This window comes from Terrapene carolina, unplaced genomic scaffold (genome assembly GCF_002925995.2).
Source record: "Terrapene carolina triunguis isolate 2854851 unplaced genomic scaffold, T_m_triunguis-2.0 Scaffold951, whole genome shotgun sequence".
Classification (NCBI taxonomy): domain Eukaryota; kingdom Metazoa; phylum Chordata; order Testudines; family Emydidae; genus Terrapene; species Terrapene triunguis.
In genome coordinates, this window is record NW_020665302.1 from 4,233,634 (window position 1) to 4,259,798 (window position 26,165).

Here is a 26,165-nt window from a genome sequence, read left to right on the forward strand (position 1 = left end):
GGGGCCAGGGCCCCGTGGAGTGTCCTCTTTTTTTATTTTTTAAATATGGTAACCCTATCTGAGCCTCATTTTCCACAGCTGTAAAACGAAAAAACAATACTGCCTCAGAAAAAGGTTGTGAGCTTTAGGGCCAAATCCTTGTAGGTATTTTGGGGAATACCTTTGGGGATGTGGGCCTTAGTTCATTAATGTTCATGAGGCACAGAGATACTATGATGAAGGCCATAGAAAATGCTTATAACAAATACGTTAAATAGTGAATGTGGAGTCTGTATTAAAAACGGATTTTTTAAAACAGTTTTTTAGAACTGCCTGTCATTGTTTCACTATCTCAGTTACAGGGAATGGTGCTAGTGCTTCTCAGTGAGAGCTGACATTATGGCCCTGATTATGAGGGGCCTTTGTGATTTCCTCTTTGCCACGGTGGCCAGTTAGAAGATATAGGCCACATACTTGCAGGCTGCACCCTGGTTCCCTTATGGATTTGCACAATGCCCTTCCTTTAGCTATTGAATGGTTCAGACACATAGACTAACATGCTTGACTTCACTGTCACTTTAAATTCAATCTATCTATCTATCTATCTATATATATATATGGCCCTGTCTACACGAGACATTCAACTGTTTTTAACCATTCTTAAATACTATTTAAACTCAGTGGTGGGTGAACTGGGTTTGAACTGACCAATGAAGATGGGGTCAAAACATGCTAGAACCATGTTTGAAAGGCTCAATCTAAATATGCAGTGATTCATTTTAATTATATTTAGAATGTAACAACTATTTCTAAATTCAGAAAATGTTTCAAGAAATATTTCAGTGACTTCCACTTTATGAGAAGCAACAGATTATATTTTAGTTTACTGGCCTTTCCTTCAATGATGTTCCCCTCTAGCCTGAAATGTTTAGTCTTACTACCACTGTACCTCATCGTCTCGACTCTGGACTGCCGTTGCAAGTTCTGCCTCTAAAGCTGCGATGGTTTCAGTGTTTTTCTTATCCCGGAGGGAGATTTCTTCCATGAATTGAATCTTTTCTTGTTCTTCTAAGGGACTAGTCAGGAGTTTCTCAAACAAGAAGCCCCGGAACTCTGAAAGGCCTTTGATAAATAATTCAAATAATAAATCCCTAGCATAGGCCTCATCTCTCACGGCTTGAGAAGCTAGAGGGTCAGCCTGAAAGAGTCTCAGAATATTTCTGATAGAGCTTTTTACAGCTTGCTGGTGCAATTGAAGATGGCGGATTTGTTCCTCAGTTCCTACAAGGTCCCCTCTTCCATCTTCCTGCTTCAGGAGACCTTCTCTTTGAAGCTGGGTAAGTAGAGCTACCATGTTGTTTGAAAGCCGCTCATGCTCCTTAAGGGTACCCAGGAGCTCAGATCCCAGTATAGTGCTTAAGCCATCCAGAAATTCAGTAATGTGAGAGATCAGGCTGATCAATTCTATCTTAAAGGTGGCCTCATCCAAAACAGATATGATCCTCTTGGTCTCAACCGTGGTAAGTTTTGAACGACCTGGATCCAAGAGCTTTAGTGGGCTTGTTTTGATCGCTGACTTTTTTGGAGTCTGATTGTGTCCCACTGAGGACTTGCTGCTTGAATCTGTAGACTCATATGGCAACTGAAGCATGGTAGCCACCTCCGTTGCCATGTTCTCAGCCAAATGCTTACAAGCTGAGTGTTCTAAGGTGAAAGGGAGCAAAAATCTTCTATATGGGTAGAGCCACAGAGGACATCTCAATCAAACAACATCTAGATCCCCCCGGTGCTTCAGCTGCATGCTCTTCTTTCACAAAATTTACCTTAAAAAAAGTTTGATTTCAGCATTAGCAACACGATATACTTTGGTAAAAATTGAGAATGTTGAATTATACTGGGGCTGTCTCTAGGTTTAAAAGCACATTCAGGATATTGGGTCCTTACACCTATGACAGCCTGTCTCTGTGTTGGAGGTGAAACTGTATGTTAAGCCTCCAGTGGCACTGAGACAAAGTGATGAGCTATTTGTTCCCCATGCTGAAAGGTGGCGGGAAAGCTCCCCAGTCCTGAGAAGAGAGGGGGATGGTGGTGGGGATCCCTGGTCTCTAGGAGATGGGGAAGCTCTTCAGTGTCTCAGGGTCTGGATTAAGAGGCTCCCTGGTCTCTCTGGAGGTGGGTTGAACAGGGGCTGGTCTTTCTGAGCAGGTGGCCAAGTTGGGGTGTGTGTGTGTGTGTGTGGGGGGGTCCTGATCTTGTTAAAACGGGGGCAGGTTGGGGGAGGGGTGTCTAGGTCTCTCTTGGGGGGGTCAGACTGTGGCGAGGGGCTCCCCAGTCTCTTTGGAGGAGGGAGGGGCGAAAGGGCTTCCCTGTCTTCCTGCGGGTCCCCTCAAGGATCGGGGGGAGGCTCCCGGGTCTATTGGGGGCAGGGCTCCCCATCTCCCGGGGAGGTTCCCTGACTCTTCACATGCTCACATCAAAGCCGCCGCCGCCGCCGCCTCCCGTCCTGTCTATTTCCAGCGTGTCTCTGTTGCTAGGTTACGCCATCACTAACCTTTAACCCCAAACACAGAAGGCGGGGACAGATCCTCCCTGACTCTTCCCCCACCCTTCCCCGTAACCAATCGCCGCCCTTGCTTAGCACGCTTAGTCCCGCCCCTTCCTTCTCCGGAGAAAGGCGGGGTCTCCAGTGTGTCACCGAGCCTTCTGACCAATCAAAAACGTCACCGCTCACCTCTACTTTGATGGGCGAGACCTCCAGCCAATGGCAGGACAAAAGGGGAGAAACCCGGATCCCCTTCCAGGCGCCGACGTAGTGGCAGGGCGGGGCAGAGAGGGTGCCAAAGGGCGATTGGTGGGTTATTGGGATGGGGGAGCTATCAGAAGGCAGCCCGGAGGGAGGCGGCCAATGGGCGGTGCCGGTGGGCGGGGCTCGGCTCTGAGTCGGCGGCTGACTGAGGCGAGTTGTCGCAGCGGCTGGGGGTAGTTTGGCGGGCTCGGGTCTGTTGCTGGACCCGCCGGCTGGGGCGCGGGGCTCCCGGGGGAGTGGACCTTGGCTCCCGCGCGGGGTGAAAAGTCCGCGTGGAACGTGTACAAGGGTCGCCTGGGACGCGGGGGGAGGGGGTCGCTGAGGAGGGTCGCCTGGGACGCGGGGGGAGGGGGTCGCTGAGGAGGGGCTCGCGCCGGGGGTCGCTGTGTGGGGGAGGGGGGCCGCGGCCCCTGTGGGGCTCGTGCAGCGCGCCAGGGAGTTGCTGGGGCAGGTGCGGAGTCAGCTCGGGGGAGGGGATCCCGGCGCCTCTCCTAGGCAAGGTGCCAAGCAGCCCCCACCCCCCCCCGTCCCGGGCAGCGCGTCTCCCTTGGCGCTGGTGTGCGGGTGGCCCCCCTGCCCGGAAATGCACCTTTGCGCGTTTAGTCCTGGGAACATGTTCCTGTTTGCGTGACCTGCCCCGGCCTTTCCCCCACCCCAGCCCCAGCCTTCACTGGGACTTGCTCCCAGCCATCCCCTCCGCCTCAAAAAAGAATCAAACCATAAACACGTGGGGGGTGGCATCCTTAGTGAGGCACTTGTAGGGTAACTTCTGGATTCTTCTTAGGGAGTCACAAGTGTTGTAGAGGAAAAGTCCTGTTCGTGACTTCATGAGCGTGCAGGCTCATCGGACTCCTCCAGTTTTCCCATTCCCCCCTTGGAGGCCGGAGTTTTGAAATGGGAGAACAGAATAGTTTTGGATTTGAAGCCATGAGTGACACTGTTATGTTAACTATATATATGTAGCGCCTGCCTATTCTTTATTATTAATAAACATTGAGGGATTTACCTAGAATTATTTTCCTTCTGGTCTAAATTAAATCATGACTATTGCAGCTAAGATCATGAGTATTGTGGTTGCGGATAAGTAGCTCAAGTTAGATAAAGTTTTTTTGTTTTAATAGCCAGTGGCTGGGTATAAACTAATGTTGCTAGTGAACTTACTGTTCTGCACCACTCTTTGCAAACAGCTTGGTAGGTTCTTTTTTTGGACTGAGATCCCCTGGAAATGGGTGTGTGTTTCTCCATATTTTTAAGTCTAGAAGATGCACCTGATGGAGGACTTTCTGAGGAATATTTCTGACAAAGTGTTTTTGAAAAGTGAACTGCAAAAGACATTATTTAAAGTTCTTGGAAGAGGAGCCTGAAAGGAAATAGAATGGCTGTGAGCATGGATGATGATGTTCCCCTCATTCTCACTTTGGATGAGAGTGGAAGTAACACCTCTGCACCCAATGAGGAGCTGGAGCGGGAGGACCTGCCTAATGAAAGTAAGACCACTTTTTGTTTTTTGGAGCACACAGTTTATTTTCAGTCAGATGCTGTAATTGTGGTTTGTGGGGGTTTTTTTATGTATTTTTTTTCTATCCATAGCAGTTGCTCTGTATTCTTCCTGCTGGAGCCTGAAATCTTACCAAAAAACCTAATCGCTCACAGTATTAGGAGTAGCCTCAAAAAAACTTATTAGGAATTTTTTTATTGTTTACTGAAAACTCTCATAACTTTAGTGACTGTCTTGGGTGATCAAGGAGTAGATGATTTGGTCTTTATATGAGTCTGTGTGTCATGCAGCCTTTGATACTTTCAGGTAATAAATTGGGACTTTCTTGCCTGTAAATTAAAGTTTCTGTTTCAGAACCCTGTTGATATCTCTAGAGATGTCTGTTTCACTTTGTGGATGCTTGTGGAAAGCTGTGAGTAGAAGCAATCACTATTCACAGGGAAAGAGGACCAAAAAAGGGAAACAAAAGACCTCTTTCCTTCTTTGTTTTCTGCTCCCTGCTTTCTTTTCAGTCTCTGTCCACCTCCATGAGTGAATTTAGTCCTAGCAATGTTAGCAAAACTAATAGGATTCTGAGGAATTACATGACAAGGTCTACCTGTCATTGATTCTGATCTCAGATTTCTAAGGGCCTTTCTGTAGTGTAAACACAACCATGTTGGGGGGCTCAATTACTTTATAGTTTGTCCTCCAAAACAGTGGTTCTCAGCCTCTTCTAAACTGGGACTGCCCCTTACAATGTAGCCAGTAGTCCCATTCCCTGTAACTATATGGATAGAGCTGCGTGGTTGCAACCTTCTGGCACCTAGCCACAACCTGTAGGTTGAGAATCCTTGAGTTACGACAGTTCCATTTTCCTGTGAAGATGGAATATCTCCAAGGTTTAATCCATACTCCCAAACTATGTTATAGTTCTGATCTGTCCCAACGTTGTAGTATAATTCAAGTATGTGAGTGCAACACAGTTAGGTCCCATCTACTTTACAACACAGAGCCATGGTTTATCTGTTTTGGGCCCTTGTTTAACTCTTTTAACTTGGGGACATGTTTAACTCTGTTGCAGCTGGGCCTTCAGACATGTGGGGATTTTTTTGGTAGTGTTGATAGTCTGTAAAAACTAGACTGCAATATTTTGTAAGTAGCTACATGCCAATTTTCTCAAAGCCATGATACAAAGTAAAAATTTTAACTTAAATACAGGGGTTGTTTCTTAAAACTGTTGCAGGAGGGGTGGGCAGGAGGGACCTTTTATTGGATAAAATTAATGCTACAAGGTTGGAATTTAAAGAAAATTAAATGAGAAGATAGAAGCTGGATTTCCTTTAAAAATAAGGTTTTAAAGAAAAATTGTCCCCTGGTCTATTTAATTCTTTAAACACTGACTAGAGGAACTCACTTCAGTGAGGAGTGCATAAAAGGCTTATAATGACTGAGATTAAGGAAGACAGGGTTTTATATTGTAGTGAAGTATCATGTCTTCCAGGATGCTATCACTTTTCTGTCTCACCAGATTGTCAGAATTCTGCAAAGCTGACTAGAATTTTGCTCCTAATGGATGCAGTAGTGAGGTTTTCTCACAATGCAGGCAGCAGTCTGAACAAAAAGAATTGTGAGGCTTGATAGTAAGTTCTTCAAAACTCCAGCAGTTGAAGAAGACTGAGAGGGAGAGAAGCGCTGTCATCACTTGAGTCTGTTGCTTAAAGAAAGTATGTTGTCCTTCCCTAGCGCATCTTATTTGAGGATCTCAAAGTGCTGAATAAAGACTAATTAAGCTTCACAACTCCTTTGTGAGTTAAATGAGTGTTATTACCCTCATTTTACTGTGGGAAAAACTGAGACACAGGAATTAAGTGACCTTACTCAGTTACACAGTCAGTCACTAACAGTGGTGGGAAAAATAGCCCAGGACCTCCTGACTTTTAGTTCCTTGTTTTAAACACTTGGCTGGCCTAGTGGAAAGAACACTGGACTGGGGCTCAGAAGATACAGGTTTTATTCCTGCCTTTGCCGCTGTCCTAGTGGGTGAAATTGGGCAAGTAACTTCACTACTCTGCCTCAGTTTCTCCATCTGTTAAATGGGGATAATGATACTGCTCTCCTTTGTAAAGCATTTTGAGATCTACTGATGAAAAGTGCTATATAAGAGCTCAATATTATCTTAAATTTAAAAATGTTCTTCCATCATATCTCAAAGTCTGAGAACTTTTTTATATATAATATATATTATAAGACACATGTAAAGCCTTGCAAGTATTGGACAGCATCTCTCGAGCTGCTTGGAATTATAGGCAATAAATCATACATACATATGATTTACCCCCATGTTAGTTCAGGTCCAAGATGTACTCTTCTATATGGAAATTCCTGTTGCATCAACTAGCAATGCAGGTCCAGTGCATTCAGAGCAGGACATACAGTACAAATGTTATATAGGCAACAATGTTGTACTGTGTTACCACAGTACTTCCACACTAGTCGATTTATAGCAAGTGGGAAAAGTCATTTTTTATACTCTGGTTTGAACAAGAAAAACACTGATTGCTACTGAGGCAAAAATAAATTCTAGTAGAAGTGTCAGCTGCCACTCTAGGTTTTGAATGAAGCTTCCTGTCTTCAGACAATTGTAATTTGCAAAAACACTCACACCTTTGCTGAGTCTTTCCAAACTTGGGCTCTACTTAAAGGTGAATCAAAGGAAACTTTAGAAAGCCTGAGCCATTCTGTTTAATTTGTAATGGGTGGAAAATAGAGAATTATTACCCAAGCTCACTTCTAAGTATGTTCTGGGCCACCCTGAAATTTATGGCATAAGACCTGCAAAGGAGGAAGCTACAGATACTTCAAAGTGAATGCATAGTGGTGCATAACCCTCCTGCATGAAGATTATGAATCCACATTTCCTCAGTTATAAGAAGCTGTGCTGCAGTACTTACTGCGTGAGTGTTCATCACAGGCCTCAAAGTATTGGAGAAGGTGCTACACTTCCATAAGAATATGGGAATAAAGGAGTTCTTTTTATCAAGTACTGTCTGGTCTTGATATTAGAAAAATCCCATCAAGGAACTAAGAATGTAATGAGGCTTTCAGCAAAGTTGTCAGATGTGCAGTTGGCTGATGCTCTGTTCAAATAACTCACAACAGTTTTGGAGTATAATTATGGAGTAAGGGCACATCATGTACAATAAACCAGTTCATTTTGAATAGTTTATCTACTTATCCACTTGTAGGCACGTGCCCAAAGTACTGGGCTAGAATCTAGCCGAGGAATGGTTGACATAGTTCTGCTGAAATACACACGCATTCAGGGATGTGAATATCCACTTGCTGATTCCTATAATCAGCATAAAGCTTGAAGGAACACAAATTTCCTTGTATAAATTCTGGTTCAAGAACATATTTGTGTCAGCAGTGAAAGAAAAAGGATTTCCCCTTCATACTTTGCAGGGATACCATATCTGGACAGATAGCATCTCTTTCGAAAATATCCTTGTTATCTAATAATGTAACTTTTATAGTGCAGCCAGTGGATGAGAGTTCCCCAGATGTGAAATTGCACCACATCCTCTGATGTTCCTAGCAGGAACAAGTAGGCAACAGCTTTTTGGCTCTTTTGGAAATACTATAATCTCCAGCAAACTATCTGTGCTTGTGCTAATACTCTGTTCATTGAGGAAACAGATCCCTGTCAAGGAGGTTTTGACTTCGCTGGCTTTGAAAGTAAATGGATACTAAAAGTTAGTTTTGTGGAAGACTTAGAAAACCTACCAGGAAACAAAGGTATTGATCCTTCAAATGGCAGTGAGAGATTTAGAAGGTGACATTGCAGACTAAGCACACAGATTATGTGGAAACTGATGACTGTGACTAAAGTAATGGGGGAAAAAGTGAGGGCAGACAAGGTGGTTGCATTTGACCTGGTAATTCATGGTGTATCTGACAGCAGAACCTTAAACTTCCTACATACCATGCAGTATATTTTCCTACAACATGTCTTCTCGTACCACTGATCTCCTCTTAAATAGTTCCAGTAGTCGTGCTTCCGCTACTTCTTTTGGAGATAAATCACGGCTTGAGCACAGGACTGGGAGCCAGAAATTTAGGCGTGCCAGCCCCAGTTCTGCCACAGATTCCTTCTTTGACCTAGGGTAAGTCACTTAACCTCTCAGAGCTTCAGTTTTCTCATTGGTAAAATGTGTATTATACCTACCTCACAGTGGGTCTGGGAGGAGTAATTAGTGTTTTGTGAAGGACTAATTTTTTTGTAGTGATGACGTATTTTTATTCTGTTATTTATTTAAGGGTGAGATTTTTTTTTCAAACGTGGATAGGGCAGTTTGGTGCCTAATTCCCATTGACTTTCAATGAGAGGCATCAAACTGATTAAAAAATCTCTTCCCAAACACACAACTGTACAATCTGAATGTCTGCTGGGGGTTTTGTAATATGCATCTAGTCCAGATAACTTATAATGGAACTCTTTTTTTTTTTTTAGAAGAGCAAGTTGCCCTTGAAGGAAAGCTGTCTCCAGTATGGCTTCCTAAGACAGTGTCTCAACCTTAGGTTCGTGACCCCTAGCGGAGGTCATAAGTGGGTTTAGGGGAGTTGCAAACACGGACGGCATTAGATAGCCAGGGGTCCCGCAAAGCTTTGGCCCTGCTTCCTGACAGTTTACATGTTTCAGCCCCAGGCCTGAAGCTGAAGGCCAAGCTTAAGGTAGGTAGAGGGTCTCAATTTTTTCAGATAGGGAGGTTGCCAGCACAGAAAGGTTGAGAAACACTGCTCTAGGAGATGGAAATTACAGCAAAAGAAATCAGCACATGAAACATCAGAATGTACTGATTTCTCTCTCAGCACTGTTCCCCTCTCACTGTTGTTATTGGTGTGATGTGCCCATGCCCTGTAAACTCAGATGAAGTCTGGAAAGGTTGATTTCCAACTTGCATTCCATTCAGGAGCTGCTGTGTGTCCTCTGATACTGGAGAATACACAGTTGTGTGCTAGACTCCTAACACATTATCTCCTTGTGTCTCTGCGTTAGTGAGACAGCAGTGCTTTGGATATGGTTTTGTAATTATGCATAATTGCTGTAGTAAGAGAGTAATATTGTTAACCTTTTAAATATATACTCTCTCTTGAATTTACTGTGGTGTCCATGCATTACAAAAGCATCCGTGGCCAAAAAAAAAAAAAAGTAATGTATGACCACGGTGCCTGGTAACTATAGAAGAGTAACTCTCAACTTAATCAAGTACTATGAAGGATTGTCTTGCAGTTAGCATGAAGTCACTATGTTTGTCTTGTTTTTTCAGTCGGGGGGCTTGATCTACATTAATTCAGACATTGTGCCTTTCACAGTAGGGCACTTTGTTGAAAAAGAACAGCTGCACTGTTGAATGTAGTATAATAAGTTTCATAAGTGACTGTCTTGTCTGTCCCCCCAATGGTATTTTGAATGGTCCAACTTACCCCCGCTCCTCATCCTACTTGTTCTGCACAGAAGTAGGATGCACAAGATCATTTCATGGTGTGTTATAAAGGGTTCCATTATTTACTCTGGGGGGAATTCTGCGCCACTGCGCAATGCAGAATTTTGCAGAAATTAATGTTGTGTGTGCAGAATTTCCCTTTTTTCCCCACAGAAATGTGCTGCAGAGATGTTGGCTGCCATTAGGGGCTGCTGGACCCAGCAGGGCCCAGCTCACAAATAGAAGAGAAGGTCAAAGGGAGGGGGAGGGAACTGGAGGGTTCTCAGTAGCTGCAGTTCCCAGCACGCCCTGAAGGAAAGAGGTGGTGACACGCAGGAAATGCCATGCTAGCCTGGGACTTGGCATCTAGCTGTTTCTCCTTCTGGATCCCTGGGCTCTGGGGAATAGGCGGTGTGAGTGTCTGGGCCAGGGGAGCCCCGTGGCTGGGCTCTGGGGAATAGGCGGTGTGAGCCTCTGGGCCGGGGAGTGCCCCATGGCTGGCCTCTGGGGAGTAGGGGGTGTGAGTGTTGGCCCCCCAGCTGGGCTCTGAGGGGTAGGGGGAAGAGAAGCTGGAACTGGGTTGTCATAGGGGTTTCTTTAACTCTCTACTCCTGGGGAATTTTTGTGTGTCTGTATTGCTACAGACATACTTGCTGACAGGTATTTTGAAATAAATTACCAAAATAATTGAAACTGGCATGATTATATAGTGTGTTGACAAATACAATTTGCAAAATTTTAAAATATTGTGTGCAGAATTTTCAATTTTTTGGCACAGAATTCCCCCAGGAGTAATTATTCTAAAGTAAAACCCTTCTCTTCACCACTCTACCCCCAGAATTATAAACACGTATCCAGTTTTATACACACATAACATAAGTCATTAAGGGTATGACAAATGGGGATTGAAGAATCTGGAAGCCACTCATCTCCCCTTTTGTGTAGAAGCCGACAATGACCTTGATGCTTTGAGAGAGCCATCTGCATCTTTCTTCATCACATCTTCGCTCTGCGTGATAGGAGAACAGAAAAACAGGCTAAGTGTTTCCTTCCCAGGCTGATGGCTTGTATTGAGGGATGTGTAGAGAAGTGCACATGTGTAGTGGTGTCAGAGTATTTGAACAGGTGGTCCTGGAACTATAAAAGGTTTTAAAGAGCTAGAAAACATTCAGACTGTGATTCTGAAATGACAACAGGAAACCCAACAACAGTTGGAAACAAATAGTTATTAGCTTTTCATGGCTTCCCAGGGAAGACATCAGTTTGTTTTTCCTCTTTTTTTTTTATTTTTTTTTTAATGGTTCCTGTGGATTTTTAGAGCATTTTAGAAGCAGGATGTTTGGTATGGCCAAGTTTGCTTACTGGCAGATTAAAATGAACAAAAGCTGAGCATGCTGAGTTAACTCATCATAACCAATATGATGCTCCTCAGAACTTCCTTTGCCCTTGGTGTCTTCACTGAGGGATCCTGCCTGCTGCCCTCAGCCCCCCTGCGTTGAAATCCCATTTTATCCATCCGAATGCTTTAAGAAGCGCTGTATAAACTAAACAGCAGCATCTGTGCAGTGGTTAGAGTTGTTGTTGATTGCCTTTTCCTTATTGCCTCTGGGGTTCTAAGCTCACATTCACCAGGAGTAGAATTTATGAGCCAGAACACTCAATTTCTGATTTTCTAAAATGGGGAAAGTGGAATGAGTTTGAGAGGTCTCCATTTTCTCTGACAGGCTCTGGCTTTAGATCTGCACCTTCCGAGGGTTTCCATGTGTTTATAGCATGATTGTGCAATATGTTTTGTATTCTAGGTTGAACACTTCCTTTTTATTAATCTGAGTAGTTCTTTAGATGCAACATTACGTGAACTGTGGAGTGGCTCTGGGATTCTATCGGTACCCATTGAGCATTTGAATGGAAAGCTCAGGCTCCCACATGCCGTGTAGGAGACATGGGAACTCTTTCCCTTTGGAAAAAAATAAAATATATCTGGTTCAACCCCAAATTGCTCGGCATTATGGTGGACGACTTCACAGATGACAAGGAGGTGCTCTTACAAACCTAAGATCAAATCAGAATTTTAAGTGGCTTGTGTCAAGGTCATTGGGGAGGCAAAAAACACTGCTTACTACATGTGAGAGAGCTACACTGACCTGGTGAAACCTATTCATAACCATGCTTTTATTCTTGCATTAGAGGAAATAAAAAATTATGGAACATATATCAATACAAGTAGATATGAGGCACTCAGATGCTATGATGAGAGGTGCCTTGGAAATATAAACAAATATGGTACATGCTGTTTTTTCTGTAAATCATAATCTAGTAATCTCTGATGTCCTCTGTGAATTTATATGAGAACAAAATACAGTTTGTGGCGTTTACTTTTACCAGTCATGGGGGAAAAGCTGCATATAGGAAGATAACGTAATCCATTAAATGTATTGCATGGAATACATAAATGCGTCTGTGCATTGGGTTAAATGAGGGCGATGCCCATAAAATTGAGGCGTGAGCACATAATTCCTTATGTAGGAGCAATGAAAAAATCTCCAGGGCCCAGCCATTTTAGTGAGTTTGGCCTCATCCCATTTCTAAATGCAGATTATATTGCCATTTAAGAGATAATCAGACATGTAAGGAGCTAATCCTTTCCAATCCATCAGCTGCAGTCATTGGGCTCCAGAAGGCATAGGAATATGTTGCACTATTTCTAAGCCGGGGGGGAATCCTCAGAAGAATGGTGGGTCTGAGTAGAATGGTATTTCCACAAACACTCCCACTTCCTTCATTGACCTGGCAACCCTGCTTGAGGGTATTCATCTTTGGTGCTTTCTTGAATAGTAACTGAAGTATTGAGCCATAGTCTAATCCTGCTTGCTTTATTCATGTAAATTGTCCCGTTGATGTCAGTGGGACTGCTTGCCTGGGTGAGGTGAGCAGCATTTGGCACCACAGTTGATAATGCCCTCACAAAAGTGTATCTTGAGGAAGGCCATTCATGGTCCAAATGCTATCCTCTTCACGTAATATTCCTACAAGGTGAAACTTCTAACTCGAATTGATTATTTTATTAATTTGTCAACAGTAAGTCATCACTGAAACTTGAAAGTACTCCTTGTATTGGACAGTCACACCTTTTTACTGATGCCTGGGTGGAGCAGAGACTTGGTAGTGTGATGGTCATTCCAGAACAACTGGAAATGTGACAACAATTATTGCAAACTTGCTGGGTGTTAAGTGGCCATGTTACTTTATTCTTTGACTGTGCTTTGCAACCTGTATGTACATTGAGTGTTCTGCTTTTGGGAAAGTAAAACCGGCATTAAAATAAACAACATAACAAATGCGGGGGGGGAAATTGGTAGTAGTGAATAGAAACTAGAAAATTGGTAAAGCACACGCGCACACAAATCTATGGCTAGCAGAGTTAAGGATAATACAGACAAGTTTAACTATATTAGGAAAAAAGGAATGCTAACAATGGGATGAGTCCATTATTAAATGGAAATGGTAGAATTTTCATTAATGCTGAAAAGGGAGAAGTGTTCAGTAAATATTTCTGTTCTGTATTTGGGGAAAAGCCAGATGATGTATTCAAATCATATGTTGATACTTTTCCATTCCAACAATAACTAAAGATTATATTAAACAGCAGCTATTAAAGGTGGATATCTTTTAATTAAGCAGGTTCAGATAACTTGCATCCAAACATATTAAAAGAATTGGATGAAAAGCTCGCTGAAACGTTAATGCTGGTGTTTGTGTGTTTATTTTTTTTAACCCAATATGTCTTGGAACACTGGGGAAGTTCCAAAGGACTGGAAGAAAGCTAATGTTGTGCCCATATTTAAAAAAAGTAAATGGGATGGCCCAGGTAATTATAGGCCTATAATCAGCCTGACATTGATTCCAGGTAAAATAAGGGAATGGCTGTTACAGAACTTCTTTATTAATGCCAATAGACATGGGTTTATGGGGGGAAAAAAATCTTGTCAAATTAACCTTCTTTTTATGACATTACAAGTTTCGTTAATAAAGAGAATAGTGTTGATGTAATAGACTTCTGTAGGGCAGTTGACTTGGTAGCATTATGATATTTTGATTAAGAAACTAAAACGATATAAAATCAACATGGCATTGGTTTTTGGCCCTACATTGTTGAACATCTTTGTCAATGACCTGGAAGAAAAACAAAATCATTACTGTTAAAGTTTGCAATGACCCAAAGGTTGAGGACTGGTAAATAATGAAGAGGACAGGTCACTGATACAGAATAATCTGGGTCACTTGTTAAGCAGGGTGCAAGCAAACAATATGGATTTCATTATAGCCATATTTAAAGTCATACATCTAGGAACAATGAATGTAGGCCATACTTCCAGGATTGGGTACTGTATCCTGGGAATCAGTTATTCTAGAAAAATACTTGAGGAGGATAATGGATAATCCGGTGAACACCAGCTCTCAAGGCAATACTCCCAAAAAGGTGACTGTGATCCTTAGATGCTTAAACTCAGTGCTCCCCTGTTCATGTTACCTCTGTATTTGGCACTAGTGTGACTGCTACTGGAATACTTTGTCTAATTCTGTTGTCTGTGCTTCAAGAAGGATGTTGAAACATTTGAGAGAGTTCAGAGAAAAGCCGTGAGAACCACTAAAGGGTTGGAAAACCTGTCTGTTACAACAAAAGATTCAAGGAGTTAAATCTATTTTACTTTATCGAAGAGAGAGATACTGGGTGCCTTGATCACAGCCTGTAAGTATCTACATGTGGAACAGAAATTTGGTACTAGAGGGCGCTTCGAACTAGCAGGCAAAAGTATAACGAGCCAATGGCTACAAGTTCAAGTTAGACAACTTCAGACTAGAAATACTGTGAAAAATTTTTAACAGTGAGGGCAATTAATCATTAGAACAACTTATCAAGAGTTCAGAGTGGTAGCCGTGTTAGTCTGTATCAGCAAAAAGTCTCTAAGGTGCCATAAGTACTCCTCCTCCTTTTTATCAAGGGTTGTGGTGGATTCTCCATTACTAGCAATTTTTACATCAAGATTGGATGTTTTTCTAAATTCTATGCTTTAGCAACCACAGATAAGCAGAAGTTAATTCAGGGAAGTCCTATCACCTGAGTCACGCGAGAGGTCAGATTAGATGTTTATAATGATCCCTCATGACCTAAAAAATCTTATGAATCTTGCAGTTGTGGGTGAGCCTCTGGAAGACAGTATCTTTACTCCCTGCTAAATCTTGTTGGGGCTGATCTTACGCAGTTCCTCTTTATTTTCCTTGGGCAGCGGTTTAGTGAGACAAGAAGTCAGGGATTCTCCTTATTCCTTTGTATACAGCCTCATGGGATATTGGCAACTTCTCTTCCCCAGTTCTGCTAGAGTAGAGAAGGAAGAGGAGGTGATAATGGCTGTGTTCCACAAGTATCACAAGCTGGAACGTATTTTTAATCCCACAGAGCTTTATCACTATAATTAAGGGTGTGTACTTTGCAAAATTGAGTTTCGCTAGCAGAGAGAGAATTTATAAACAGGTTCTTGTGGGTTCAGTTTTTACTGATTAATGCAGATTTTCCCACGAAACTTACAAATTTCAGATTTTCCAGTCTATATTTTTCTTCGGGTGTTAATATCGCATTTCTCTTCTCACTGCCAGTTTTGGATTACTTCATTCTGATTTCATCTTAAGAAATAGTCAGTGCTGACATCAGAAAGCATTACATTAGAAGTGAGCAGCACAACTGGAGAAAATATTATCTAACATTCATTTTAACTTACTGTATTAAAGACAGACAGTAGTGGGGGATTCAGATATTGTCTTTCTGGATTCCTTTCTGACACTCCTATTTAAAAACTCTGTTTCATTCATTCTTTGACTGACCCTTCTGCATTTGCACCATTAGAGGGAGCTTGCCTTTCTCCTACTGAATACGGTAGGATAGCTGTATGCTTAAGTAGTCGTCTTGAAAACATGGATCTTACAACTTAAGTTGATTTTTTTTTTTCCTGTTGGAAACAAACTTGCAGACCCTGTCTTCACCTCAGGAGTTAATTTGTCAGTTATAAAAATTTATGTATGTATTTATAATGTGATATCAGAGGTCTAATAGGATTACATAAGCATACTACCAGTTGAAAGAACTGACAAAATGACCATCAAAATCACTTTGTGGAGACTAATTTATTTATTTTTTATTGTGGTTTGAGGGTTCTCCTTTTTGCAGGATTGATTTTGATCTGTTATGGACAAAATAAAAGATCTGAAACTTACAGTAGTTTTGGATTTTAAATACACCTGCGACCCGATATAACACAAATTCGGATATAACGCTGTAAAGCAGTGCTCCGGGGGGGGGCTGAGCACTCCGGTGGATCAAAGCAAGTTCGATATAACGCGGTTTCACCTATAACGCCGTAAGATTTTTTTTGGCTCCCGAGGACAGCATTATATCGAGGTAGAGGTGTATATGCAAAAAGGATCTAGTTTGTCTTTTGCACCCCAACATGTAGAAATAAGTGGGGCTATGTATTTTGCTAGTCAGAATCCCCTGAATTAAAACATCTGACTTCAGCAACTGGAGCAATGCAGAAAGGAGCAGGTACTTCTTTGTCATCAGACTTTGGATGTAAGAGCATTGAAATCTGCCCCTGCTTATAGTAGTGAATATTCTCCCTTGTGATGTTACATCCAGAAGGCATTCAATTCCTACACAGAGGCTAAGCTGAAAAAGGTTCTGTGGAAAAGGGCTAGGTGTGTGGCTCTGTGAAGGCAATACAGATGGAGAGCGAGAACTACTGGTGATAAGTAACCTATTTTTTTTTTTTTAATCGGATGCAACCTTTCATAAATTGAACAATGATTTTCATACTTTTATATACTAACTATGAATGAACTCGGTGGCTCTCAAACTGTAGTATGTGTATACCAGTGGTCCATAGAAAGCTTCTAATTGGTCCATGGAGCAGCTGCTGTCCTAGTGAAGCATCAGTCAGTGTTCAGCCAATGATGCCTGGGGATAGTTGTAGTGTAGTTTAGGACTCTTTAGGATTTCCAGAGGGGTTTTGGACCAGCTAAATGAAAGAGGGAAAGCGTTTCTGTATGCCCTGCATGGCTGCTGTGAATCTAGGATGTATCTTTGAAAATTCAACAGTGATCAAATTTTCCTGTGATCAAAACTGAGCAGTCAGCACAATTACAGGAGACAAACCACAGAGTGACTCAGAGAGAGAGGGAGCAGGCAACAAGTTGGGATTCTGTATTACTAAGCATCAGTGCAACACCCAAAATGAGGCAACAAACAGCACAGATGCATAAGGGGGTTGTACATGTCTTAATGCAATAACTGAGGTTGCTTGGTTAAGTTTTTATTTTCATCTTTGCTCTTTTATGCTGTCCTTTCCATTGTTTTTTTTCATGTGAAAATGCACTGTACTTGCCACAGGGAAACCGGTTTGCATAGGAGATGGTTTGTAAGAGGATCTTTCTTATGTTTTTCATCATTTGAAATTGTTTACAAGTCATTAAACAAACTATTTAATATTAAGATGTAAAGTGTACATCGGATAACATGGTACCTCCTACTACAGTAGTGCACTAGGAGCACTGTTGTACCAAAAATGAGAATTGTCTTTGGTTCCCTAGAACATTTTAACGTTAGCATACCACTATTTTAAGTGTGTGTAGCACAAACGTTAACGCAGATACCATAGATTCATCTAGTCAAACAGTGCAGTTTCTGTGTGTGTTGTGTTTTGATATGAGAAGTTAGGCAGCATGGTTTATAAAAGAGGTGATAATATATTTAAAATAGCTTTCCATGCTGGGGAGGGGGTCTGTTCATCCTTCAGCATGTGTATTCAACTCCCATTTAAAATTTTCATAATCCAGTCGTTTGGATGTTAACTTGAGTGCCTTGTTTTTATGAGGTAATTGTATTGTGGACTAAACACTGAGGCAGAAGGCGAGGCTGCTTTATAGTCCTGGTTACAGTTACTGTTAACAGGAAGTACCAGCCAATTGTTTTATGCTAAAATTGCTGAAAATTAAATATTTTTGAGACAGCTGCATTAAAAGAGACACTGAGGTGACTGTATTATTTGGTTGTCTATAGAGCGTGTGGGAGTAGCTAATGAGAGGACAGGGATTTGCATACTTTGTGGCTGCTAACAGTTGTGATTGGCTGAAACCAACCATTCTTTTTAATGACACACTGTCTGCATATCATGCTAACCTTTCATGTCAACGTATTATTTCTCTTGAAACAGAGTGGCATGACAGTGCCTGTCATTGGGGACACGCTGTATGTTCTGGGCACCAAAATTACAATAGCAACTTGTTTAGGCTACTCTGGATATCTTTTTTTTTTTTTAAATCCCTGCTCCAGAGGGATCCCATGCATGCTTATTGCACTTGCTGTTTATGGTGCTCAACCCATAGGATCCAGGTACCATCATATGAATGTAAAGTACATCAGGTCTTCTCCCAGACAAGATCATGGCTCTCATCCCCTGCCCCCCAGTAACAAAGCCACTGGCTCAAAAAACCAAAACCTAAACAAACCAATAAAAAACCCCAGGTGACTTGCTTCCCATAGTGCCCAGCCATGATTCTTCCTCCTTCATCTGGTATGAAAGAGAGAGAGCCTTCAGGACAGTGGTATGAGAGCGCTTATATGTTCCCTGTAGGTACCAGGGTTTGGGTTCAGCTTGATCTCTATTGACAGTGAATTCTACCTTCATGGGTCTTACCTGTTTGGAGCTGGGTACCATCAGTCACACACAGCATTCCTGTCAAATGCAGTTGCCACAATGAGTGGGAAAGAGGATGTGTGCAAAAGGCCATTTCTGTATTATTGGGGCTCTAGTATATGCAGAGCTTTAAATATGAGGTCCAAAATCTTGAAATTAGACGTAAAATTTAACTGGCAGTCAAACAGCATGTGAAGCACTGGTGAGTTGTGCTCTCATTGGCCCACACTACCGATACGATGGTCAGCTAAATGTCAAATTGGCCGTGCTTTCCAGGTGGGTTTCAGTGTTCTCTCCCACAGGGTGACACGAGCCTTGAAATGTCGGAAGTATAGCCTATCGTGACTCAGTCAGCATCCGAGAAGAGCGGGTGCAGTCTCTTAGCTGGAGAGTCCAGGAGCAGAGATCAGTCCATCAAGATCCATGTTGGCATTTGGAAGGTAGACTTCTTCATGATGCTGATGTAACTTCATTGCTCCTGATGCTGCTTCCTGTCAACAGCCATCACCTCTGTTTTTGCCTGGATTGAACTCTTAGTTTATTCAGGTCTCTGCTTCAGGCGTTGGGATAGAAGGGCATCTGTACTGTTTTGCATTGAAGAAGGATGCTGATCCACTACAGTTCCGTAGTTTCTTGCAATATCCTTTCAGTGGCTTCACGTGTTTGACCAGAAGGACCAATAGTGCTGATCCCTCTACTGGTAAGGGGCTTTCAGAGAAGAACTGTCTGACCCCTCTCTGAAGGAAATGAATGAAGCCTGCCTAATGCAACCACATCCATCCTTACCAGGCCATCAGGGTAGGTAAGGCCACCAGTAAAGCCAACAGCATTAGCCAGGATGTCTGATTTTTGTCCATAGCCGCAAGGCGATCATCCATCAGAACAGTCAGTGCTGTCTTTGTGCTTGACTGCAAGGGATCCAAAATATTAGAGAAGGAAATTCAGGTGTTTCTGGAATTGTTTCCCTACTCGAGTGCCTGTCATTTAGTGCTACTGGATGCATGCCCTCCCTCAGTGAAGCACTCCTGATCTGTCAGCAGTTGATTCAGACAGTCAAATATTCCAACATGATGGAGGAATGGTGGGGCAAAGTAGATAACGAAGCACTGGCAAATGGTAACAATACAAACACTGAAGATAAACCTCAGATTGAATGGAATTTTGAAGTGGGCATATGTATGGAAATGGTAGGTAAGATAGCAATCAAAAACCCTGTTAAGGCACACCTCAGTGGTGCCCCTAGGAGGTAGCCTTACTGACTGGCTGTTAATTCCTAGCCAGGGTTTGTAGTCAGCTGAGGAGCTAACTAGAAGCAGCTAAGGCTATTTTGCTTCAACACCTTAAATGGTGTGTTACATCCAGAAAAGAGAAAATCACAGGGGAAGTGGTAAGCAGAAGCCAAGCATGGAGATTTGGGGAAATATGAGACTCTCTACATGGTTTGTATTATAACTTTATATTTATCAGTTTGCTTGTTGTGGGGAGAAGGGGTTTAAAGAAAAACAAACCACCCTACATCAAAGAAATGCAGTTGAAGACTTTTTTGCCAAATTGATATCCACTTGGATTGAAATGCAGAATGGTGAAGGAGATTTGTCCCAACTCACAGGGGGACTTCCTTTTTCATTGCTCCGCTCCTCGTTCTGTCATATGGACCAGCATACTTATTGCTGGTTTACACATGGCTGTGTGTAAGTTGTGTGTTGGCATTGATCCATTTCTGAAAGCTGCGTACCTCTTGCCCAAATCTCCGTGGCAGAAGTTGCTTACGCTGCTGACCAATAGAGTTTTCTTTCTCCTGTGGCAGGGAACTTTGTTTAATAAAGGGAGCTGTTTGGCATGAGGAACGTTTTTTTTCTTATTTGTGCCCCTCCTTTCTCTCTCTTTATTTTTAATGATGGCATATGGAAGCTATTTACACTGGAGCGTGCTTTGCTCTGGTGAATGAAAATGTTGGAATCCCTGCAGTATCATTCCGGATGCCTTGTGTAAGCAGGCCAGCTGGCTTTTATTTTTATTTTTTTTAAGGGAATGTCTGTGATAAGTTACATCAGTGTGGAGGAAATATTACCATCTGTGTGAGCAGTTCAGCTGGTTTATTTCTTTGCACCCTTTGTACTATGAACTTCCCAAAACATTTTCAGATGTTTTTAGTTGGGAGAGGGGGTTCTTTACATAGATCACTCAGCACTTTGCGGAATCGTTTAGCGGTACATTTGTCGAGGTGAGCAGATTCTGATGCGTGCCAAGAAAAGAAGGGGGAAGTGCAAATGAGTTCTTGCTTTATAACTAGAATTAATTTTAGAAACTCTTCATCCAGTGGCTAAGCCTTCTGAGAAATCAAAGCATCATGTCTCTGGTATGGCCGGGACGAACTTTTAACTGGAGCCTTGAGCCACTTTCCACACAGGAACAAATTATTTTATTTGTGGGTTTTGTTTTGCAGAGAGTAAAAGGGAATCTAGTTTGTTTAGCTTTTCTTAAAACCTTGAGTAAGCTCTGAAGGTGAAACGAAACTTTCAGACAACAGAGAGGGGAGAACTTAAATTGTTTGACTCTTCTCCTTCTGCCATCTCCAAATATCCTGCATCTGCGTCCTGAGGCAAAGGCTGACATGCAGTGGTGGAAGCAGCCTGCTATCCACTCTTCCGAGAGTCCCGTGGAGAGATCCTCCTATCTGACTGAGCCTGACACTAATGGTAAATGCCACTGTTCCACAGCATGATCGGAGCAGAGTGAAGGGTTGCATTAGTCTGTGTCATTGTTATCGGGGGAGCAGCTGAGGAAATTAGCTACCTGGATGGCTGCCAAGCAAGAGTCAGAGAGTCACATTTTAAATGTATTATTATTCTAGCCAGATGATACTAGTGCCTTGGGATTCTAGATCAACCTTCTGGAACCCAATGGGAATAAGCAGATAGAGTAAATGGAGTTCTGCAATGGGACACTTCACTAATCAGTTTTCCATTCTACGTGAGACTAGCATGGAGATGTTTGTTTTGGGCAGAGAGAATACGTAGCAGTCTCCAGAGTTTTTGTTTCTGACTCGTGTCTCTGAGAGCTGTTGTTGTATTTGCACTTATTTCCCCAGGGACATCTCATTTGTATTTCAGCAGTGAGCATCTTGTGTATGAAATGTTGGAAAAGTTTTTGTTTAACCCAGTGCTGCCTTTTCTTTCCATTCAAAATGTTGGTGTGATTCCATTCAAGGAAAGGTGCCTCTCTTTCAAAAACATTATTTTAGAGATTAAAGGAAAAAGCTTCTAATGCTACACACCTGTGGCTAAATTGATCTGACCTTAAGTTTTGATGCTCTTAAATGTTGTGGGTATTGTCAAGTTTTGGTGGTGGTGAAATATTTTTGAAAAAGAGAAATGAAATAAATCAGTTCTGATATTTTGAAAGCCTTCCAATCGTTTTAGGACTTGTATCAAACTGGGCAAGTCTGAGTGAGTGGATGAGGCACCTGGACACAAGCCCAGCCCACAAAGGAGCTGCAGTCTATGAAGTAAATCAAGTGAAATTGCTTTCAAACTGCAGTTGGCCCACATGTCCTGGTGATATTTCACGATGGTGGAAAATAGGGACGGTATAAATATACTTGTCTCCAGAAAGTAGCCATGTACTCTCAGCCAGTTGATACCAGCAGTTAAGAGGATTTCCACAGCTCACCCCCTACCCTCAGTTCTGGGTCAATTTTTACAGCTTCTCAGAGGTCCCTTTTTATCCCTAACATCCTGCCATAGGTCAAATGGATGTTTATTGCTAATGGGTTGAGTTCCTTTTTGAGTTTCCACTTCTATTAATACTTTGTTTGCAGGATATATTTTCAGAAATTTTGTCCTCACAGGTGTTAAGCAAATTATAGAAGTATGGGCTGGATGAATGGACTATAAGGTGGATAGAAAACTGGCTAGATCGTTGGGCTCAACGGGTAGAGATCAACGGCTCCATGTGTAGTTGGCAGCCGGTTTCAAGTGGAGTGCCCCAGGGGTCGGTCCTGTGGCTGATTTTGTTCAATATCTTCATTAATGATCTGGAGGATGGCGTGGACTGCACTCTCAGCAAGTTTGCAGATGACACTAAACTGGGAGGAGTGGTAGATACGCTGGAGGGTAGGGACAGGATACAGAGGGACCTAGACAAATTAGAGGATTGGGCCAAAAGAAACCTGATGAGGTTCAACAAGGACAAGTGCAGAGTCCTGCACTTAGGACGGAAGAATCCCATGTACTGTTACAGACTAGGGACCGAATGGCTAGGCAGCAGTTCTGCAGAAAGGGACCTAGGGGTCACAGTGGACGAGAAGCTGGATATGAGTCAACAGTGTGCCCTTGTTGCCAAGAAGGCTAACGGCATTCTGGGCTGTATAAGTAGGGGCATTGCCAGCAGATCGAGGGACGTGATCGTTCCCCTCTATTCGACATTGGTGAGGTCTCATCTGGAGTACTGTGTCCAGTTTTGTGCCCCACACTACAAGAAGGATGTGGAAAAATTGGAAAGAGTCCAGCGGAGGGCAACAAAAATGATTAGGGGGCTGGAGCACGTGACTTATGAGGAGAGGCTGAGGGAACTGGGATTGTTTAGTCTGCAGAAGAGAAGAATGAGGGGGGATTTGATAGCTGCTTTCAACTACCTGAAAGGGGGTTCCAAAGAGGATGGATCTAGACTGTTCTCAGTGGTACCTGATGACAGAACAAGGACTAATGGTCTCAAGTTGCAGTTGGGGAGGTTTAGGTTGGATATTAGGAAAAACTTTTTCACTAGGAGGGTGGTGAAGCACTAGAATGGGTTACCTAGGGAGGTGGTGGAAACTCCTTCCTTAGAGGTTTTTAAGGTCAGGCTTGACAAAGCCCTGGTTGGGATGATTTATTTGGGAATTGGTCCTGCTTTGAGCAGGGGGTTGGACTAGATGACCTTCTGAGGTCCCTTCCAACCCTGATAGTCTATGATTCTATAATAATGTATTTAGCAAAGACGTATATTAATGCACTATTAGAATTATGAATTTAAACACTTAAGAAATGCAGAAGTAGTAGGTGCCAGTTACAAAACTGTGTGTAGTTAAGGCAACAAACTAGGTTTCCATTACAATTCTGTTTCTTTTGCATGCTAATAACTTTTCTAAACATTTCACCATTCTGGGCTTGAAATTTCCATTTTAGTCTCTGCTCCAAGAGAGAGGGGCGGGTGGGTGTAACTGGAAAAAAACCTTTCATTCATTTGGGTCATGAGATGAAGTTTGAACCTTGTGCTGGGCAGAGTTCCCAATGAGGTCTTTGCTTTGTTGGGCTGGGGATTTGAAAATATAAAGTTTGGTTTTTTTTATATTGACTGAAAAATGTATACGTGCTGAGAGGTTAGCAAATACTGATGAAACCATGGTCCCTCTGTAATTCCACTAAACATTCTCTCTGACCAGGATACTTGGCGGCTTCTGCTGTCAGTCTAAAATTTACATAAGGGAGTTAATGTCTCCTTGAAATATGCGCACACGCACAATCCTTTTAAAAATAATAATAAAGCAGATCCCACAAATAAAGGTTTCTAAGAAATGTTTGCAGATTATAATCTTTCATTTAAAAAATGCTGCACCTGTCGTGGATAAATAGAAAACTTTGGGCTTCAGCGTTCTGTAGCATTGCATTCATGGAAGCTTCAGTGGAGAAGAGAATTAAATAGTCACCAAATTCATCCACATGTTGAAAAAGATAAGAAAGAATAGAATGAACACTGCATGTTTAGATCACTTTGAAGTCTGGGATCTCAAAGCTCTTTATGGTCACTCTGCAGCTGTGTTTATGTTCATTTGATTCCAGGTTAGAATGCAATTGTCATGCTGCATTGACACAAGGGCTGTCAGTCCTTTGCATGCCATGTCCTTATAGGCAGTTACTTTCAATTACTTCTCCTTGGTGTGCTCCAGAATATTTGTCAGGTCTGCCCCGGTGCTTCCAGAGGGGTACTACAGGAACTGAATCATCAGTGTATGGGGTTATTCTGGCATTTGAGAAGGACCGTGCTGCAAAGTGCCTCAGCAAATCTGCATGAACATTGTAGCAAAGAGAGAAGAAACGAAAGCACAGTTACAGTTTCTCCCTACCCCCAGATAAAGTCTCATAACTGGGGTCCTGCCAAATTCATGGTCCATTCTGGTCAATTTCACAGCCATAGGATGTGAAAATTAGTTAATTGCATGTTTCCAGATATTTACATCTGAAATTTCAAGGTATTAGAACCGTGGGGGTCCTGACCCAAGAGAGGGTCGGGAGGGGGGGAGGATGTCCGAAAGCTGTTGTAGGGGGGACATGGGATCTGAAGGCAGCACCACCGGAGCTTCCTGCAGCCACAGGAGGGTGCCAGAGGTGTAGGTGGGTCTGATCTCCCCCATGCTGGGAGTGCCCCAGCCGGGGGCTCCTAGCTGCTAGTCCCAGCCAGGGTGGGTTGGGACAGGACTTGCTCTTCCCCTGCATGGCTGCTCTCTGGGGGAGATCAGACCTACCTACACCTCTGGCAGCCTCTTGGGCTGCTGCCCAGTCCCAGAGCTTCCTGCAGCTGCAGGAGGTACCTGGAGATGGGTCTGATCTCCCTCCAAGTGTGGTCATGCTGGGGAAGAGCAAGTCCCTCCCCAGCCCGGCTGGGACTAGGAGCCCCTGTCTGGGGTGCTCCCAGCAGCATGGGGGGAAATCAGACCCACTTCCGGCAACTTCCTGCAGCTTGGGTAGGTATCCAGAGGTGGATCTGATCTCCTCCCCAGAGTGGCTGTGCAGGGGAAGAGTAAGTCCCATCCCAGCCCAGAGGGGACTAGCAGCTGGAGCAGGGGGCATGGTAGGAGCCCTCGGTTGGCAAGTCCCCCCCCCCCCCCCCCCCCCCCCGCAGACCTGTCCCTCCCCTACAATAGCTAGATTTCACGGGGGAGGTCTGATTTCATGGTCCATGACACTTTTTCCACAGATGTGAATTTGGTAGGGCCCTACTCCCAACACAGAGATTAAGAATTGCTGCATAGCAACTTTGAAACAACAGGCCTGGGGCTTTTGTAGAGGGAAATCCAACTACTTCCCATGCTGAGACTCAGCAAAACTATTCTTATGTGTACCTCTGTAAGGAAACTACCACGGAGGAAGATTGACCTTGTAGTTAAAGTACAGGACTGGAACTCAGAAGAACTGGGTTCATGTCTTTGCTGTGCCACGGGCTTCTTGTGTGACCTTGGGTGAGTTACTTAGACCTAACGTTTAAAAAAGGTGATACGTGAATTTTTGGTATCTCTTGTTTTGGGTATCCAAACCTTAAAGGAACCTAATTTTCAAAAAGGATTGACTGAGCAACCACCAAAAACTTGGACATCTGCAATCACTGATTACTTTTGAAAAATTAAGTCTTAGCCTCTCTGTGTCTCCGTTCTCATCTGTAAAACGGGGATAATGATCCTCTTGGACATGGGGGTGTTGTCTCTGTGGTAGTGCAATTACAACCTCAGTGTCAGCAAGTATTTGGTTTTCACACATGCCCACCAACAATGTCACTGTCATGGGAAGTTTGCTATGTGTCCCATAACTTGTTTCCTTGCTTTTTAGGATTTGCGTTGGGGGGAAATATTGCAGTTATCCCGAATACCCTTTTTTATACAAGGATTTTGTCTATGGAATCTTATATAAATGATAGAG

General features: G+C 42.9%; 2 protein-coding genes across 3 annotated transcripts in view; one reads left to right on the forward strand and one right to left on the reverse strand.

Moving 5' to 3' along the window:
- IQCD (IQ motif containing D) overlaps positions 1-1,668 on the reverse strand; it is a 10,116-nt gene extending 8,448 nt beyond the window's left edge. Inside the window, exon 1 of the mRNA XM_024199664.2 lies at positions 929-1,668. Coding sequence (XP_024055432.1) covers positions 929-1,651 — 723 coding nt within the window. The 5' untranslated portion in view covers positions 1,652-1,668. The remainder of the gene's footprint in view (positions 1-928) is intronic.
- A 1,584-nt stretch (positions 1,669-3,252) lies between these two features.
- Positions 3,253-26,165, forward strand: part of TPCN1 (two pore segment channel 1) — a 60,404-nt gene continuing 37,491 nt past the window's right edge. Inside the window, exon 1 of one of the 2 annotated variants that reach the window (XM_024199661.2) lies at positions 3,253-4,272. In XM_024199661.2, coding sequence (XP_024055429.1) covers positions 4,161-4,272 — 112 coding nt within the window. In that variant the 5' untranslated portion in view covers positions 3,253-4,160. Of the gene's footprint in view, positions 4,273-20,826; positions 21,195-26,165 lie in introns of those variants that run through there. The other variant, XM_024199662.1, reaches the window with a different exon arrangement.